The 18,447-nt window shown below is 35.4% G+C and overlaps 1 protein-coding gene across 1 annotated transcript; it reads right to left on the bottom strand.

Annotated features, from left to right (window-relative positions):
- Positions 1-534: 534 nt before the first annotated feature.
- Positions 535-12,616, bottom strand: LOC103956270 (probable polyribonucleotide nucleotidyltransferase 1, chloroplastic). Its single transcript, XM_018649662.2, is given in 26 exon segments — positions 535-990; positions 1,144-1,546; positions 2,413-2,454; positions 2,546-2,599; positions 2,755-2,818; positions 3,633-3,727; positions 3,814-3,921; positions 4,020-4,093; positions 4,622-4,694; positions 4,780-4,827; positions 4,984-5,167; positions 5,319-5,497; positions 5,974-6,066; positions 6,954-7,067; positions 7,299-7,373; positions 7,676-7,939; positions 8,096-8,209; positions 8,597-8,653; positions 9,169-9,325; positions 9,443-9,507; positions 9,748-9,831; positions 10,581-10,623; positions 10,717-10,823; positions 11,347-11,415; positions 12,256-12,329; positions 12,332-12,616. Coding segments are annotated over 25 exon segments (2,748 nt in total). The 5' UTR covers positions 12,534-12,616; the 3' UTR covers positions 535-990; positions 1,144-1,237.
- Positions 12,617-18,447: the final 5,831 nt, after the last annotated feature.

The raw sequence follows: 18,447 nt of genomic DNA, 5'->3' as shown, positions 1-18,447 counted from the left end.
AAGCTCTAAAAAATCATTTGAGTTGCCCAAAAAGGCTTGAACCAAGCTATTTTTAGAGGAGAAGTCTTAAGTTCGACTCCCGTGACTCGAAAACTTGCAAGCACAAAATATGGAGGCAGAGGTTTTGGTTTGTGGTCTTGTTCCAATGATTGTCAACCGGACTTTTGTGGAAGCATAAAAAAAAGAGCTTTAACAAAACACTTTTGATACTGTTCACTTTAACGAAAAAAAACATTTTTACTCTAAAAAGTCACTCATGGTACTATTTACTTACAACAAATTTTTGTGTCTTTGATTAAAACTCAAAGTTTTCAAACCCTTTTCATTAATTTTCCTTAAAAAAAAATGCGGGCAGATCAAAATAACCGACCCAAACCCTCGTGAGTTACTTTCCGACGGCACTATTTTGATTAGTAATGCCGCAGTGGTTGGGATTGCGGGTTGGATATACAATCCGACTCTGAACGTGGTTGTGTACAACCCGACAGCATTGTCGGGTGTGTGGTTCGAGCAACAGAACCAGGCAACAATCCCTCTCCCGCTTACAAGACTAATAGATGGCTCAAAGATTTACAAGCATCAGTCCATAGCTAGAGTCGGAGGGTGTTTGAGTGACAGCCAAGAAAAACTTAAAAGAAAACGTATGACGGAGCTCAACTGTGATCGTTTACAACATATTAGCAAAACTATTGTGGTGCTGCAATAAACAGCCAACAGAAATGAAACTCCGTGTCGAAATCCGAACAAAAAATGCGCCATGGCATCCTCCTGTACTGCAAAAGAAACTCTCAAGCATCTAGCAAGGAAGCTTACCCCACATCAAATGGAGTCTTGAGCAAGTAAGAATCATTGCTTCAGCAACTTTTCCCAGCTTTCCTAAAGAACACACGATGTAGTTACACTTACTCAGGTTCCTTGGTAAAATGTGACACATTCACGTCAATGCACGCTACGCGAGCCTTTTGGTGGAACATGCTAATAAATGATTTCCTGTCGAAAGCAGATTCCATCTTTTCCAATTAGTGAATGCTTAAGTAATACAAATAAAGCGTATATATCGTGCTCAAAATCTAGTTTACTTCATGTAGATCATATGAACCTGATATATGACATTTAAAGAATATATAGGTAGGTAACTCATACCATTTCTTCCTTAGCTGAAGGCATGGCACCATCATTTTTCAACAAACAGGAGCAATAAATAATCCTCGTGAGTTGGTAGAAGAAAATTTCCATACTATCCAATGTTAGCCTCTCCATTCACTAAAGTATTTTCGTCCTTGCTGGAGACGCTACTGGCTACTTTGCTGTTGCTCTTCTTTGTCTTATCTTTGTTGATGTTTGGTCTATCTTTGGCAGTGCTGACTAATCTCCGAATAAACTTCTTTTGCGGGAGCTCTTCCCTCTTTGGAGAATCCTTGTCAGATGTTTCTTGAGAAGCTACATCATTGGAGTCACCTGTAGACTGCTTTGCACTGGCATTCTCTACACCTGTATCTGGAAGTAGAGCTTTGCGGCTAAGGCGAAGTTGCCCCTTCTCATTTACCTGCATTATACGGCCAAATTATCTGATTGTAGTCCTTCATAGTTGGCCCAGTAAAAGCAAAACTTGATCAACAGATAGGAAGGAATGAAAAAAGAAGGCACTGTCGCGGTTATGGCAGACTACATAAACAAACACTACAAAAATTTACAAAAACAACTAAACTGATTACCTAACAAGAAAAACCAAACCATCGGGTCTGCAACTATGCATTCCTGTCAGTAGTCTATTTATAAAAGAGCTTTCTTAAAACCAATGATGCAATGTTTGCTGAAATTACGACATCAGGAATGTTTCCAAAAATTTTATGCCAGGGATAATGGACAGATTGTGCAAAGGACAGTTGTACTTCAAATTCTCGCATGAATACTAGAGTTGTTGCCATCAAAAGCTGGCAGTTGTATGCATCGGCATAAAGTTTTTGAATCAACTCTAATCAGTAGTCTTGTCAACATGTTATCAATGTGCGAGGACTCCTCGCTTTGAAAGGGGCCTTACAATGGAGGATGGAGTATTAGAAAGTTCGTCGAGTGCAATGGTAAAAGTTTCAGGCTAGAAAACACAACTACACAGGCTCAAGTCATGAGGTAGCAACTTGATGCAAAGGTTAGGACTGGATTCAAACTTCCCTTAATGAGACCAAAGTTTGCGGGACCATGGACTATAATGGATCTTGCTTATCTTATTAGAAAAGACATGTTCTTCACGCTTCTAGGATAAGGAAACTCCACAATTTTCTTATTTATTTCGCTGTTAGCAAATGTTATTGTCCCATTGAGATGAATATTTGACACTAACTAATCACTTATCACTAAACAGTTCATGTTATGTTTTGTTTTTTAAAAGATGTCAGGAATGACAGAACGTACCTCAATAAGTTTAACATCAATACGATCTCCAACTTTAACAGCCTGTTAAAAAAATAAACAAGAAAGCTATTATCTCCATGATCATAGCACACTCACACACATATAGTAATATAGAAAAACATTATGTGCTTACATCTTCTGCCTTGGCCAGCCACTCTGAAGTCAACTCGCTAATATGGCAAAGTCCCTGTAAAAGATTGAGAAGTGAGATGTCTGTTGATGTACTGATTTAACCCCATTTATTTATAAGTTGAGGCTTATCTCTATATAACACTAGGTTTATAACGCTTACAGAGGCAAAAGAACTAATCAATTATGTACTAAGGATGCACTGGATTATACCTCTCGCCCAGGTGCTATTTCCACGAATACTCCATATGGAACTATTGATTTGATCTCGCAGTTCCTGATACATCAAAGCCAGAAAGTCAAACAGTTAGCTAGTAATCTAAACCATAATTAACAACACAAAAGGCATATGAAAAAGATGTCCTGTTTCCAGATACACTAATGAATGACGACATGCATCAGTTATGAGTTCCCATACCACACTTGACTAGAAGCTACGTTCTGGTAGTAGCTGACACAAAATTCAGATAGCCTGCAATTGCTAGTAAGCAACAGAGTGCCTGGAGTGCTTATGAGTAAAAGGGACTTTGCCAGTTTTCAGCTAATATATTGATATACTCTTTCACTAAGCCTCAGAAAATAAATAAATACAAAAAGATACAAAATCAAGGGGAGTATTAGATCCTGGTCTTTAGTCCATAAGATTATTGAGAATAGTTCCATAAATTGCTTTAGTTTGAATGAGATCTCTCTATTTTTGCAAGCAGGCTGACTTGGAAAAAAATGTCACTACCACCTTATAATTGTCGTGGTATTAAATATAATTAATAATTACTACATTTCCTCAGAACTTACCATTACCATTACTTTCACTCGACGTGTATTTTACGTAACTTTATATACAGCATGGTTCTTGACAACATATTTGAAAGAGATCAAGGAATGTTCTCCAACTGTATAAACTATATGTAAAAGTGATAATGCAGAATGTAGTTATGATGCTTTTAAATTTTACCAAAAAAAAAAAAAAAAAAAAAAAAAAAAGAAAAAAAAAATTGCAATAGCTATGATATTTATACTTTTGAATTATAAAGGCAATAACAGTATCTTTTGTGAATGTGTCTATATTTTTCTACATAAGAAACAGCTACCTGAAGATATCGCCAACTGATGGAACCATTGTCAAGTTAGTAATAATAGCTTTAGACTTTTCTATGCTTGACAAATCCCTGCCAGTAATTTTCACCTGCAATACCCAGAACATGAGTAATGTTTTATGGTGAAAATTTTAAGGGAATAATATGGTCTGACTGGGTAATTGTCTGCTCTTACAATCCCGTCATCTTGCGTGTCAATGGCATCTACTCCACTCTCTTCTATAATACTCTTCACCTTCTTCCCACCACTACCAATGATTAAGTTTACTTTCTCAGGGTTGACCTATCACAATTTCAGGTCGTGAGCAAGAACCAGATTACATACTTCAGATCATCAGTTTTATAACTTGCTTAGCAATATTGGTCCGGTAATCAACAAACCTTCATTATGTGAATCAGTGGTGCATATATAGAAAGCGATCTTGAAGGAGGAGGTGAGCACTTCAACATTTCCGCTAATTTTTTACCCAAAATAACAGAAACACAAAAAATTAACTTCAGACTTCTACTGACAGAACAAAATACGATATCTCTACAATCCAAACAACTAAACTCAACATCTTTTGTAGTTGTTTAGAACCTATAAAAGTGTAACACACAAACATATAAACTGACCCACTAGCTCAACTCCAAGAAGTTAAGATGATCAACAACATCTGTACACATGCAGCCGTCTAAAGCAAAAACAGTGTTTAATCAATTCAACTGCAGATAATTTACTAGTTGTGTTGGCACATGTTTGGGTGTGGCTTGGAGGCAGTATTGTTACCTTGTAGCACTTTTACATAGTAGAACTTTTGTCAGAAGGATATAAATTTTCAACAAAAACTGTTAGCATTTGTCGCTGTAATTAGGTTATAATTAGTGTAAAATTAGTTAGGAGAGTTGACTTTGTAATAACTTTACTTTTACTAGACTTATTAGGAACTCTTGTAAATCAGTGTAACTACCTTTATGAGAGAAAAGAAATTAGTAAACTTTACCAATAATATGCTTCCGGCCATCCTTTGCCTGTAGGAGTGCCTCTCTCATAACTGGTAATGTAATCCCGCTCACCTAAGATAGGAGTGCTTCTGATTATTACTCACTAAAATGCAAAGAAATCCCACACAACGCAAACAGCACATATGTGATGGCTGACCTTTATGTCCATTTGAAATGCAGTTACACCATCTTCATTTCCAGCAACCTGCAATCACTGAATTATTCAATACAAATATGATGCCATAAAACATGATCTTTGCAGACCACTTTGACAACAGATGATTTCAGATGTGAACAAAATCAAGGAAAAACCAACAAAAACTCTAAGATAGTGAATTAAATAAATTCTAGAACATAAGACCTTGAAATCCATATCCCCGGATGCATCTTCAGATCCAGTTATGTCAGACAGAATTAGTGGAGCACCATTTCCCCCAAATTCCTCAGTTTCCAAAACCATACCCATTGCTATCCCAACTATAGAGGACTTGATTGGAACCCCAGCATCCTGCAAAGCTAAGCAGCCCCCACAAACAGATGCCATACTGTATTCCGCAGAAGAATGGTGTTAAGATGTACATCTTAGTGGTATAAGTTGGATTAATATGTGCAAAACCATTCAAAAGAATATTGACCATGTTATAGATGTTTGAAATATATTTGATAATGAAATTAATTATTCGGTGGAAGGTCAACCTTGAAGAGCCATTGCTTTCAGTAATTGTACTCTCGACACGTATAGTGTAAGGAAAATCATCTTCGGAAGGCAAAATTGGTTCAAGAGCTCTCTCAGCAAGCATTCCATGGCCAATTTCTCTTCTACTAGGGGCTCCAGTCCGTCCAACTTCCCCAACACATGAAGGGGGAAATGTGTACTGAAAAATCAAAACATTATTAGCCAGGTTCCCAAATGCTTATAACATGAAGAAATGCAAAAATATTTTGAAATGGCAATGGTAATAATTGCAGCATGATTTACACAGTGGAGTTCAAACATCAATGAATGGGTGGTAATTCCAAAGTTCAAACAGAGAAAATTGTTATGAAATCAAACAACTTGTTTCTCTGTAACTCCAATTATGACCATGTTGGTAAGTATGATGATAACTTCCAAAATAACACAAAAGAAAACGACAATAGATGACAATCATAAGTTAAATGCTTAAAGGAAACAGATGAAATCACAAAAGACAAATCTACTTAAGATCAGAAAAGAAGGGCAGAATATCACATCATGAACAGATGTACATATTTATATCTGTATGAAACTACGTGTGCCAGAGCCACTACATTGCCAAAAAATGTTTACCACATAGTGAAGTTACTAAGAATAAGAGATATATAGAGAGACCTGGAGATAGAATCTCTTCCATTCGTCATCACCTACTAGGTTGTCTAACCTCTGTGCCATCTGTTTATCCCCGAGTGTAACAACAGCCAATGACTACAATAGAAAAAATGAAAAGAAATGGTTAATGAAGCTAAACTAAAAACATTTACAGCCTTGAAATACCCACATAACTGAACAAATAACACTTGTTAAATGATTGCCTGAGAAATTCATTTTCTTGCAAGATATGAGAATAAACTAAATAAAGATAAGAGTGGCAATGTGACAACCTAAAAAATCTATATATTAAAACTGTGCATTAAGAGACTAGCAACAGGCTTAGTTAGTGCAAATGAGAGTCAACTGAGAGGCTTTAAACGAATTAAAGAAGTCAACGATACTCTTTGGCTCCATCACTAGTATACTGATCTCATTAACAACATATAAGAGGTAACTAGCTTCGACGACTGGGATAGCCAGAAATAACCCTATTTCAAAAGCTATTCACATTAATTTGTAAAACCATTCATACTATATATATATATATATATATTTTTTTTTTTTTTTTTTCTATCAAACGATATTATCTACACTAAGTGGGGAGGGGGTGGCTTAGCCTCACAATGGGCTAGCAATAATGTGGTTCAAACCCGCCTTCGGTGAGAATCGAACCTAAGACCTCTCACTTATAAGTGAAGAGGTACTACCACTAAACCATTCATACTATTAAAGTCATATGAGAGGTAACTGGCTTTTACCATTGGGATAGCTCCATTCATGGAACCAAGTGCTTGGAAGAAATAAATCATGCTGAAATCCTTAAAACACAAGCACACATGTCGCAAAGGCGACCATACATGAACAACAGGTAGCTATCTACACATGATTTAAGTTTCAACTACACATATTAATCACAATAGAACAACCTAAAAGAGTAGTTACAGTACACAAAACACAACCAGGTAAGTCATCAAGTCATGCTGAATAATAAAATTCAAAACCTGTGTTTCCCCACGTGTGAAAAGAGCACTTCCATGTGCCCTTGGAAGCAGTCCACATTTTGAATTAATTGGACGTATCTCATATGGAGTACGTCCGTCACTTCTTCTACCACCCTGTAACAACCAAAAAGAGTCTAAGACATGAACTTGAATAGCACTTGTAACAGCTAGATGACAAAAATCTACTTCACAGTTAAAAATAAGGTTCCCATCTGTTTGATACTTAAATATTTAAGGTCATAAGTTTAACCTATAATACAATACCTTGTTAAGTAAGAAACACCTTCACATCTACCTCAAATATTGTTAAGTAAAGCTTATCTAACTAGAAGAAAATGTTCATACCTCCACAATGCGTCTTCGCAAAAATTTGGATGTAACTTCTTTGAATACCAGCTTCACATCTACCTCAGAAAAGAACTAGAAAACAATAAAAATTACTGTATCAAAAACTGCACTCACAATCATGCGTTCAGAAAACTCAGAGACAGACCAAGAATAATACAAACTTTATTAACACCATTCCAGAGCAATCAACAAATCAAAACTTCTAGTTAAGAAAACATATAAGAATAAGATAATTCCATCTTTCTTAAATATAAACAGACAATTGGATATACATACACTACATATATATATATATATATATTTACAATAAAAGATAATGTCATTCCCATAACCACAAAACACTTGAATACAGAATAGAAAGAACTGTTCTATACCAAGGGGGTTGATTTTCGTGAACTAGGCTTTATATGAACATCACCCTCATCTACTTCACCATCCACAACCACTTCCTCATCCTCTTCTTCATCTTCAAATATATCCAGTATCGTTTCACTGCCTCCGGGAGCTGCATCCTTACTAACATATCCCTTTTCTGTAAGTATAGTTAAAACTTCTCCTTCCAATGACAAGAGAGCTTTCCTTCTAGGAATCTTTCCCTTAATCTGCAGAGCTCTTACCAACTCATCACCGGCAATTTCCTGCACATGGTAATCTATAATTCGTGAGTACTTAATGCTTGGCACATACCAAAAAGTAAAGGAAAAACACTTTTCTTATGGAAAACTAAGTAATCGGCAATCATCTAATTCAAAAGGTGATATCTTTCAGTTACAAAAAACAGAGAGAAAGCATACCTCAACATGATTATATAGCTCAGGGGGAGGTAATTTGATTGCATCAAGCATTTTTGGCTTTCCACACTTCTTAACCAAAGCTTCTACCTCATTGCAAATTGCTCGTATGGCATCCTGACATTGGTGTATAAGTAAAGTTTATACATTTAATGTGGATTTGTGTCTGTTGTGGGATTGTTCTAATAAACAATCAAAGATATAACTAACAAAAAAAACTCTTTGACCAACCAAATAGGGTTGCAGATCTCCCAGCAACGACTTAGTACACATGGTTTGGAATTTTTTTTATTTTATTTTATTTTGTTTATATAAATATAACTTCTATACAGTACATAACATACAAGCTACAAGCTTGCTGCTGGTCTAACTAGAAGATCTAGGGTTTAGTCTTGGCAAGGCCAAGATAATTGAACTTAGCTTAATCCTTTATTTAACCTAAAACAAATAATAAACTATAACTCCTGCAAGCAAGTAGACTGCATACTCAAAAGAAGTAACAACCTGCCCAACTTCTACTGCTTGCAGCAACTTTTCCTCTGTGAGAAAATCACAATAGCCCTGCAAATAAGATGTTACACCAATGGGTGTGAGTCAGCATGAAGACAAGGAAACATAGAAAACTTTGTGGAACCGCTATATCCACCACCAGAGAATGAAAACTGTTAATTAATACTTTCATGTCAAATGTATAATGAGTACATAAAGTAATGCAGATAAAAAATGAATTTAAAAGCCCAAAACTAAGTAAAAATCTACTTGAAGTGATGCAAATTACTAAAAGATTTTTTTGTTTTTTTCAATTACAAACAGAAAGGGTGCAATTTGATTCGCTGCTGGCATAGTACCCTTTCTAAATGCTATTTTCTACATAGTGTTACTAAAACATGTTTTTTTCTTTCCCCCCAATACCCCCCCCCCCACCACAATTACAGTAGCATATCAATGAACAGATAACTTAAATATTGATTATCCATACCCTGCAATAGACATTCCTTCCGCTACACCTAAGGAAAATTACATAGGCTGAGAATTCGGAATTGTCAAACATTACATTTAACTTTTCAGTAACTTACCTCTATCATCAGTATTGCATTATCTGTGCCAGCAACCAACAAGTCCAACTCAGAGTCTTCCATCTCCTTTGTTGTTGGATTCACGATAAATTTGTCACCGAGAAGACCAATTCGCACTCCTGCTACGGTTTTTGAGTTTGGAACTTCTGAAAGAGCCCTGTGGAAGTTGAATAATTAGGCATAAAAAATGTCACTTTCTTTTGTAAGAAAGGTGAACTAAATTGTAAGATGTGTGTCATAAATGCTCCAGAGAATTGGGAACAGCCAGACTTACACTGCTATTCCAGCTGCTGTGACTGCCAAAGAATCAGGAGAGTGTAAACCATCATAACTCAGAACCTGTAGGGGTATGTTGACAAAGGAAGTTGTTAGCAAGACGAAACATAAACCAAGCAATATAATGGCACCTTATTTCTATATTGCATTCTATCCACATGCACCAGAAAAACTTTTGATAAGTTAAATTTTAAATAATTATAAAATAGACACAGCCACCTATTTAGCTATTTGCTTAAATAAAGCAATTAACAAATTTAAAAACACATACATATATGCAGTTGAAACTCATATGGAACATACCCAAGAGAGTATCTGAGTTTCATGGTAGAAGCCATTCAACATAGTTGGACGCAAAGGCCTATCAATCAATCTACAAATGAGAACCTGCACAGAACCAGACAGATTCCATCCACTATAGTACAGAATCAGACCTCTCAAATAAAGCTAAACAAATAGTTTTTTTAAAAAATTAAAAAAGGTGGAATGTTGAGTTATGTAATATGAATACGTAACAGTACATTTACGTGGGATTTGTAGTGAGACAATCTCCCAATATGGGAACTCAAAAGAGAGGAAAAGCTTAGAAAGTTTAGGACAATAATTCCAAGCTACCGTTTCTGCTCTTAAATCTGATCTGAAATGTACATGCTTGATAAGAAGCCATATCTACATTTATATTTTCATTTTTTTGGTTTGGTAAATAAACTCAGAACCAGCACGACGTGAACCCACAACCACACCTTCCACCCTTATTGATGAGGAGAGGAGCTACCAACTGGCCAAAAGGCATACTGAATTTTCAGTGGCTGATAAAAGAGCACAGACCTCTAAAGAGGAATCAAAGAAAACATCATTTTCAATAAAAAGAAACAGTAAGCATTCAACCTTTGATTCTTTCATTCCTGGGACCTAGACGTTACATGTAAAATTTAAGAAGGCGAACTGTTGCATGTTTTCTAAGGAAGAACAGATAAACACACCACTGCACCAGACCTATAAAGCAATGTGATAGCAATCGCATGAAACAAGCATTTCAAACTGCATGTCTATGATTAATCAAGACAACTCCAGCTGTCAAGCGGGGGTTGGGGGGTGATCAAAGGTTCTTAATACTAAAAGCTGGTGGCAAGTACCTCATGATCTTTCGCCCTTCCTTCTCGTTTGAAAAAGCCTCCACTAAAACAATGTCAAATACAAAGTATTAAATTGCACAAGCAATAAGTAAGAGTCTAACCAACTAACCACAGAGGAATAAAGTCCAAGACAAACCTAGTTCGACCTGCTGCTGAAAAGCGCTCCTGATAATGTACTGAAAGAGGGAAGAAGTCCGAAGGCTCACTTGGAGTGTCGGCCAGACAAACAGATGTATAAACAATCTACAACAAGAAACATAAACCTGCTAAATCTTCAAAGGAAGAATACCAATATGCAGCTACAAAATAACAGCAGGAATTAAAGATTATTATCAAAAGCAACACAACAAAAACATATTTTTACTGCATATCAAATGCAAAACCTTAGAGCTTTCTGTTATGAGATGACAAAATGAGTTAGGAAAGGATGAAATGATATTAGCAGAAACATCAATATTCCAAGTTTATGGAAATTCGAAATATAAGTAAAAATCAGGAAATGGCATAAGTTCACTTTAAAACTGGAAATCCTAAATGATAGTTTGGTAAATCAGTATTGTAAAAGAAAAAAACATGTAAATTTCCTCAAATAATATAACAGTTATATATATATATATATATATATATATAGGGGTGTAAATTTCCTCAAATAATATAACAGTTATATATATATATATGACATGCTGAACAAAGTTGCCTGCTGAGTACTGGAAAAAAGAACAAGACTAGAGAAGGAACCATTTGCTTTCAGGCACAAATAACTTACGGTTTCTCCATCTGTCACTGTAACAGAAGCACTGGCTTGTCTCCCAATATGACCTGTCTCAACCAAAATCTGTAAAGATTCCAAATAAATATTACATGATAAAACAATCGAGCTTAATTCAGTATTATCTTTTTCTGTTAAATAATAAGTAGATGCATCACAATTGTCCACACAATTTAACTGAACTGATAAACATGTTCTGTAAAACCAATACTTTTGGACACTTTTCAGTCCTAAGGGACATTCCATATACCAGGATTCTATAAATAATCTATAGCAATCATGGAAGAATTCAATTCAAATGCATTTTGCAGAAGTTAATTTTTCCGGAAAGTAATTCATATGGCACTGCCAGGCGCAAATGAGTGGAACACATGATAAGAGCCCTTTGAAGAAGATATAAAGTAGCGCAAAAGAAAATAATCGAACAATGTGAAGTAACAGATTAGTACTTCATATGACACTCACTCGAAATAATCAGCAAGACCTCCACTTTAAGTTTGTTTCGTTTTCAAGTTTGAACACCAGAAGTATTTTGAAATTGGGTTTTCGATCCTATTATACTCCGCTTTCAACATCTCGTCCATTTCAGCTATATGACTAATTTGTAACAGAAGAAACTACATTTGAGTTTCTACAAAAGCTTCCTGAATACAATTTCCTTTAGTTTTAACACCGCTTTACGGAGTTTTGTAGTACTTATTCAACACACTTGATACAAATCCTATCCAAAATCTCTCTAAATATGCATATAAAAAGAAGAAGAAACTGATTAGGATAATCCCAATTATCCAATGAACGAAAAGATACGAAAAACACGAAAGAACACGGAACAAGGGCGGCTAATAAGCATGCAAAATACATTCTTGTCAAAATGAAGCTACCAAATTTTGTGAAAACTGGACTCACATGTCTATCACCAACAGGGATTTTGACAGAGTACGGCTGAGGGTAGCCCTGAGGACCGCTCGACGAAACACCACCGGCTCAGACAAAGCTCTGATGCCAAGCCCCTTCTTGCTGGTCTTTCTGGGCAGAAGCAGGGACAAATTGCAGAACTTGGACTTGCTGGAGAAGCAGGGGGAACGAGGGCAGTTTGGGAAGAGGAAACATTTGGGCCTGTTTGGATGCAGGAATTGGGAAGGATTGGGGCAGTGGAGCCTGCAACTGTTAGGGTTTGCCAACATTTGTTGCTTCTATCAGTGTGGCGCTTCACTCCACTGGTTAGAGAGAGAGAGAGGGAGAGGGAGAAGCAGCAGCAGCTGACTTTATCCGCTTATTTCAAAGGCGCGCAAGGTTGACAGAAAAAAAAAAAAAAAAAAAAGCAAAAAAAGAAGAAAGTCTTAATTATTCATTTGCCCCTGAAATTAACAAGGACTATCATTTTGCCACCTCAACGTAAGCATATTAGTATATTAAATATTGATTGAATTTATACGTAAGCATATACGAAAATACATAAAATTGACAATAAATTGTCTGTACAAAAAAGTTTGAGAATATTTAAAGGAAATCGTTATTGGCACTCTACAAATCTTATTGTCATAAACAATTATATCTAAAAATCTTAAAGTGTCAATAACAATTCTGAATATATCCAAAATTTTATGACTTCTTAAATTATGTTTCAAAATTTATGAGATTGCTCTAATTCTGAAAATTAGTAAAATGATAACCCTTTTGGGAGATATTTTTTGGGCATTTAGGGCTCGGACGTGAATATGGATGTTCTAGCTCAGAAACCACTCTAGCTTTGGATGTTAGAGCTTGCGATGGCCTCCTCGATATTAGACAAAAAAATGATACGCTAAATGAAAGCGAGCCTATTTTGATCTCCTTCATGCTAAGGGTATCTAGACGTCTTTTATCAACAAAAATGTTGTCTCCCCGCTTTCACGAATTGGGTATTCCTAGTCAAATTTAATTTCCCAAAGCTTTTTCTTTGATCATTGACAAAAATTAATTAATTCAATATTAATGTGAGAGGGATATGCTGGTTGGTTGCCTAGGATTTTGGTAACAAGAAGAGTGACCAACATTTTTTCTTAGGGGGAATATTTGACTCTTAAATTAATGCTAGATTAATTTTGCTTTTGGTTGGAAATTGGGAGCTGCATTTTATTAGTGTTCATGGAGCTTGTGAGTTTTTATCTTCTGTTTAACTTTTACTTGTTGAAAAAGATTTCTTTACCACTTCCAACAAGGACCTGCAACTGGTTACTTATGAAGGATCTTATGTGAACTGACTATTTCCTGAGGAACCCGTGATCGTGACCGTTCATTGTATATTGTGCTGTCAGTTTTTATTAAGTACTATTTATATTCTTTCTGGATATATTATGTTATGTACTTTTTCATCCATTGTCCCGTAGTCCTAACAGGTAACCAATATGAACTGGACACTTAGACTTTGATGTTAACAAATCAATTGAATGTTCATGCGGGTGCAACCCGTAGGTTTGAAGAAGGATGATATAATGATAACATAAAATTTTAGTTTGACCTTGTTGATTCAGGTTTATGAACATCCAAGTAGTATGATTCACATTCAAACTTGGATTTATTAGTAGAGGGAGATTCGAACACAAGACCAAACTTTTTTTTTTTTAGTAATCTTCATGCATGGATCGTTGTCATTGCAAAAAATCAAATTCAATCCGAAGACATGAGAAAAGATAGGACAAAAGTCCACAACACAAGAGAGAGTCTGGCAAGAATAGTCATATTAGAACTTAATCATATTTCATAGGAAGTGATTTTCATACACCCTTTAAAAGCAATTGGATTAAATAAATCAAACTAAATCAACTGCCAAAATATATGGAGGTGTGTTGGAAAATTTAACAATAATATTATTATATTAAATTTATTAATTGAATGGAAATTAGAAGTTGAGCCTTTTAGTAGAAAGATATGTCTACTCAAATGAAGAGTTGCAACTTTTGACTCTTCATGAATAGTCACATGCTTTTCAAAGAGGTATCTCACATTCTATGAATAGGGAAGCCCCATATAATCACAAAATATAACTTTTCATTGTTTTACATAATCATATATAGAGTGTACTAAATATTAGAGAGTCTCATTGAGTCCATATGAGAGAGTTTCAACACAATCGTGGTTTATGGAGCTTGTGATTTGGAGTGCTACTATTACAACGGATGTAGTCGTTATATCTTGGGAGACATGCGCCTGATCAACCATGAGCACTGTAGTGGGGCGTAAATTTGTCTTAAGGACAAAGTGTCCAACACTTGCCTCGATCGTATTTTCTAGGTTTTTCTAATCAATTCTATCATGCTCATTTAACATTGGTTACTCATGTGCATGCATTACTGTGATATATAATTGCATGAATTATTTCTTGATTTTCTATGTGATTTATTATAGCAATTAGACCCAATTTTTCCAACAATCTTAAGACAAGTTTATGGTTTGATTGCTATGTTTGTTTGAGAATTAAATTATCCGTGATATAATACTTGGTCCTATGGGCGTGAATTTTCTTCCTGAATAATTTTGTGGGAGAATGGTCATATGAAGAGGTGGTTTTGTTTTGTTTACTGCAAAAATAATTATTATATTCTTGGTTAATTGGTTAACTCTTTGCGTTGCATTGAATTTCAATTTTGTGATGCCTGAGCGTTAAGGTTACAATGCTTGGCATGAACTGTTTGTTTGACTGGGGGCAGATTTTGTATGTCAACTATGTTATTAATGAATTTTACTTTTGAAAGAAATACATTGGGTACGTTGTACATACAGAATGTAATTATTTGTTTTCATGCTTTTCTGCCCTATTTTGCATTGGTTTCTTTTGGTGAAAAGAAATAAAAATAATCTTATACGTGCAGTAGAAATTAAGTTGAATAATATATGAAATGGTGAAATGCTTTGGCTTTGCAAACCGTGAGGGTGTTGGGTATACTAATCAAGATACGGCTTCAGTCTATTATTATTATATTAAATATTCTGACATTATTCTAAGGACACGAGTTTTGTTCGTTACATATTAGAACATATACCTATGTGATTTTTTGGGATATATGTATTTCTTGGAATCTCTTGCAATTGTTTAAGATAATCTCATTTGGTATTTCTAAACCATGCACCGTCTAGAGTTGCAATTATATCAGATTAATCATGTTTCCTACGCAGCATTTCACTTGGAAAAGGTGCTATGGCGATGGGGTATCCGGTCTGGATAACCGCATAAGGATCGTTTGAGTTCGGTCATGTATCAAGCATCTGCAGACTGTGCAGTCACCCAACAATTTTATAGTTGGTAAAGAGAAGGTGTTTGAACATTTTCAAGACAGAGCATGATAGTAGTATCGTGTCTATTTGTTGCTAGTTATCACAATAAGGTGATGATGGTCACCAAAATTGAAGCATAAAATGCCTATGCTCCTTTCGCCATAAGGTATTGCAGGGCATTAGAAGGAACATTTGCAGACCGTAACTTTGTGGCACTATAAAATATGCAGACTACATCTTGAGACTAGAAATAATAGTAGAGTCTTGCAGTTAACCCCTATTAGTCACGGTGAAAGTCTTGCCTTATTTGTTGATGTTAGTTGGTTAGTTCAACAAATTTGATACAGGATTATGATCACGAAGAGTGATGTTGTCCTTCATCTTGATAGTTTTCTACTTCTTAAGTTATTTGAGTGAGTTACTAATAGCATTAAAGCAACCATAATATGTGTGAATTGTGGGGTGGCTTAGCTATTTTGAGAAATAGGATATACTTAAAAATAATGTAGAAGTAATTTTCTTCTAAAAAGAGAATGATTATCTCTTATAATTGAAGTTTTAAGGTATTGAAAGGTTGGAGATCTTCTCGCAAATACTTTAAATGTGGGGGATTTTACCCAAGTGTCAGCAAAATTACTTATCAAATCCAAAACACATATTTGGAGAAATTACGTTGAAAAACAACTACTCTCAAAGGAAATAATTTTCATGCATGGATATAAAGTTTGTGATGGCCATATCATGAATAGTCTACCTAGTGGTACCAATTTTTAAAGGCTTGACTAGAGAGTAAGTTGTATCATCGAGGGGAATGGGTTAAAAGCCTACGTCTTAAAAATCGCCATAATGGCAACCCTACCTAGCTGACTGGATATCCAGGATCTAGGTTCAAAGGGACAATCGAATTGTGGATTATTCAATGGGAGCACTGCGGAGATAATCTCCTACCCATGTCCTATGATGAAACATTGCTATCTGCAACGTATATAGGATAAGCTTTGCTTTTAATGATTCATATACTTGGAAATAACAAATGGGGTATTGCAGGATACTTTTAATGGAAAGTCACCTATCTTGAGTGAGGAATGGGGCCGTTCTTGTGAGAATTTTTTGAAGGGCTTAGTTCTCTAAAAGCACTCATGAGAAACCAAGAATTGTTCAGGGCCAAAATGAACACAACAGAGCAACCACGAGGTGTCTGAAAGGGTATTGTGTGATTACTATTGTCTTGGTTTACACAAACGACTGAGCAGTTCAAGATATCGCGTTCACTGATTAGCCAAGTAAATACGATAGTAATTTACTACGGAAGGTTCAGAGCCAAAAGCCACCTATCTCGATGCGGTACTTTTCATACTGAATTCTCTCTCTAGTGTCTACATTGACACACCTCGACCTAGAATGTCCACTAGGGTGTGGTAGGGGCTCAAAGTGGACAATATTGTGTTACGGTGGAATCGAGTCCGGTATGTGACATACATTGTCATTTGCATGGTATTGCGTCAATTTCCATTCATGTGGGGAATTGTTGGAAAATTTAACAATAATATTATTATATTAAATTTATTAATTGAATGGAAATTAGAAGTGGAGCCTTTTGGTAGAAAGATATGTCTACTCAAATGAAGAGTTGCAACTTTTGACTCTTCATGAATAGTCACATGCTTTCTAAAGAGGTATCTCACATTCTATAAATAGGGAAATCCCCTATAATCACAAAATATAACTTTTTATTGTTTTACATAATCATACATAGAGTGTACTAAATATTAGTGAGTCTCATTAAGTCTATATGAGAGAGTTTTCAACACAATCGTGGTTCATGGAGCCTTGTGAGTTGAAGTGCTACTATTACAAGGACGTGGTCGTTGTATCTTGGGAGACATGCGCCGATCAACCATGAGCACCATAGTGGTGTGTAAACTTAAGGACAAAGTGTCCAACACTTGCCTCGATCGTATTTTTTAAGTTTTTCTAATCCATTATATCATGTTCATTTAACATTGGTTACTCATGTGCATACATTATTATGATATATAATTGCATGAATTATTTTGTGATTTTTTATGTAATTTATTATAGCAATTAGACCCAATTTTTCCAACAAGGTGTATAAAAGGCTAAAAATGGTGCGTAAAAATTTCAATAGAGAAGCATTAAAGGCTGGCCTCATTTTTCGAAAAGAAGCTGGGCTAAATTTTAAAAGGCAACTTAGACCAATAAAATTACACGGCACTTTTTTAAAACCCACAATTTGCCCTGTGCTGGAGCCCAGTCCAGCCCAAGCGTACCTCCGCCCTTGGTACTAGTAACTACATTATACGACTTTATCAGATGACGATCCAATCAATATGCTACATACTTTCTTTAATTCTGAAAAAAAGGGTTATAACTACATGGAGTGGTTTAGTAGTTAGAGACGAATTACATGTGCATATTCTACACGATACGTTATAAAATCGATAAAAAAAAAAAAAAAGGTTATGAATAAAACTTTTTGAGAATGAGAGGATCAGAGTATTATTCATGAGTTGCCTGCATTCCTAACAATTGGTTTGGACTATGAAGTTGTTATGTTGTGAAGACAATTACTTTCAAAATGGCTGTAAGAAATCATACGTGAAAGAAAGTAATTTAGCGTTCAGTGAATTATATATGAACTTTTTTTTTTAGTAAAATAATTAATTTATGTATATGGCTAGGGTTTCGGGTTTACAGTTTAGGGGCAACTTGAGAAAACAATAATATATAAGTTGAGATTGTGTCTCACCGATCTCGATGTTGGACTATTCAACCCGTCTCTTTAAAACTTTGACAACCCATGAACTACTCAACCTATGTATT

This window comes from the organism of the source record quoted next, unplaced genomic scaffold (genome assembly GCF_019419815.1).
Source record: "Pyrus x bretschneideri cultivar Hongxiangsu unplaced genomic scaffold, Pyrus_bretschneideri_v1 Contig47, whole genome shotgun sequence".
Lineage (NCBI taxonomy): Eukaryota > Viridiplantae > Streptophyta > Magnoliopsida > Rosales > Rosaceae > Pyrus > Pyrus x bretschneideri.
This window is presented reverse-complemented; position numbering and strand designations above follow the sequence as displayed.